The sequence below is a fragment of the Chaetura pelagica genome, unplaced genomic scaffold, assembly GCF_000747805.2.
Source record: "Chaetura pelagica isolate M959 unplaced genomic scaffold, ChaPel_1.0 scaffold860, whole genome shotgun sequence".
Lineage (NCBI taxonomy): Eukaryota > Metazoa > Chordata > Aves > Apodiformes > Apodidae > Chaetura > Chaetura pelagica.
In genome coordinates, this window is record NW_009951815.1 from 20,759 (window position 1) to 21,331 (window position 573).

The 573-nt window shown below is 66.7% G+C and overlaps 1 protein-coding gene across 1 annotated transcript in view; it reads right to left on the reverse strand.

The window, feature by feature from the left end:
• The window catches only part of LOC104398238 (zinc finger protein 79-like), a gene marked incomplete at its 5' end in the record, with an annotated part of 10,357 nt that overhangs the window by 5,564 nt on the left and 4,220 nt on the right, over nucleotides 1–573 (reverse strand). The window contains one exon of the mRNA XM_010008296.1: nucleotides 460–561. Within this exon, the coding sequence (XP_010006598.1) occupies nucleotides 460–561 (102 nt within the window). The remainder of the gene's footprint in view (nucleotides 1–459; nucleotides 562–573) is intronic.

The window sequence follows — 573 nt, forward strand, 5'->3', positions numbered from 1 at the left end:
GCACTGAGGAGCCCTCGGGTGAAGGGGGTCTTGGGGGGGGATTCTGAGAATGTCACGGGGGGTTCTGGAGGGATCCTGGGGATCACGAGGGGGATGCTGGGGGTCTTGGGGGATTCTGAGGGGGATCCAGGGGGAATCCTGGGAGTCTCAAGGGGTCTCAAGGGGTCCCAGAGGGGAACCTAGGGGTCTCAGGGGGATGTGGGGGTCTCAGGGGGCCCAGGAGGGATCCTGGGGGTCTCAGATAGGGTCCCAGGGAGGGCCCTGGAGTGTCCCTGGGTGTCTCAGGGGGTCCTGGGTGGATCCTGCGGGTCTCAGGGGGGTCCTGGGGGGATCCTGGGGGTCTCAGAGGGGCCCAAGGGGGTTCTCAACAGTCTCAGGTGAGTCCTGAGTGTCCTGAGGGGAGTCCTGGGAGATCCCAGGGGTGTCTCCAGGGGGTCAGGGGCATGCCAGGAGTCTCACCATCCCTCGGGCCCACTCGTAGACCACCGGGACGAGGCTGCAGTCGAGCGGCTCCTCAGGGCTCTCAGGGACCCCAAACTTCTGCTGCAGCTCTGCCAGGCGCTGGGCCAGGGC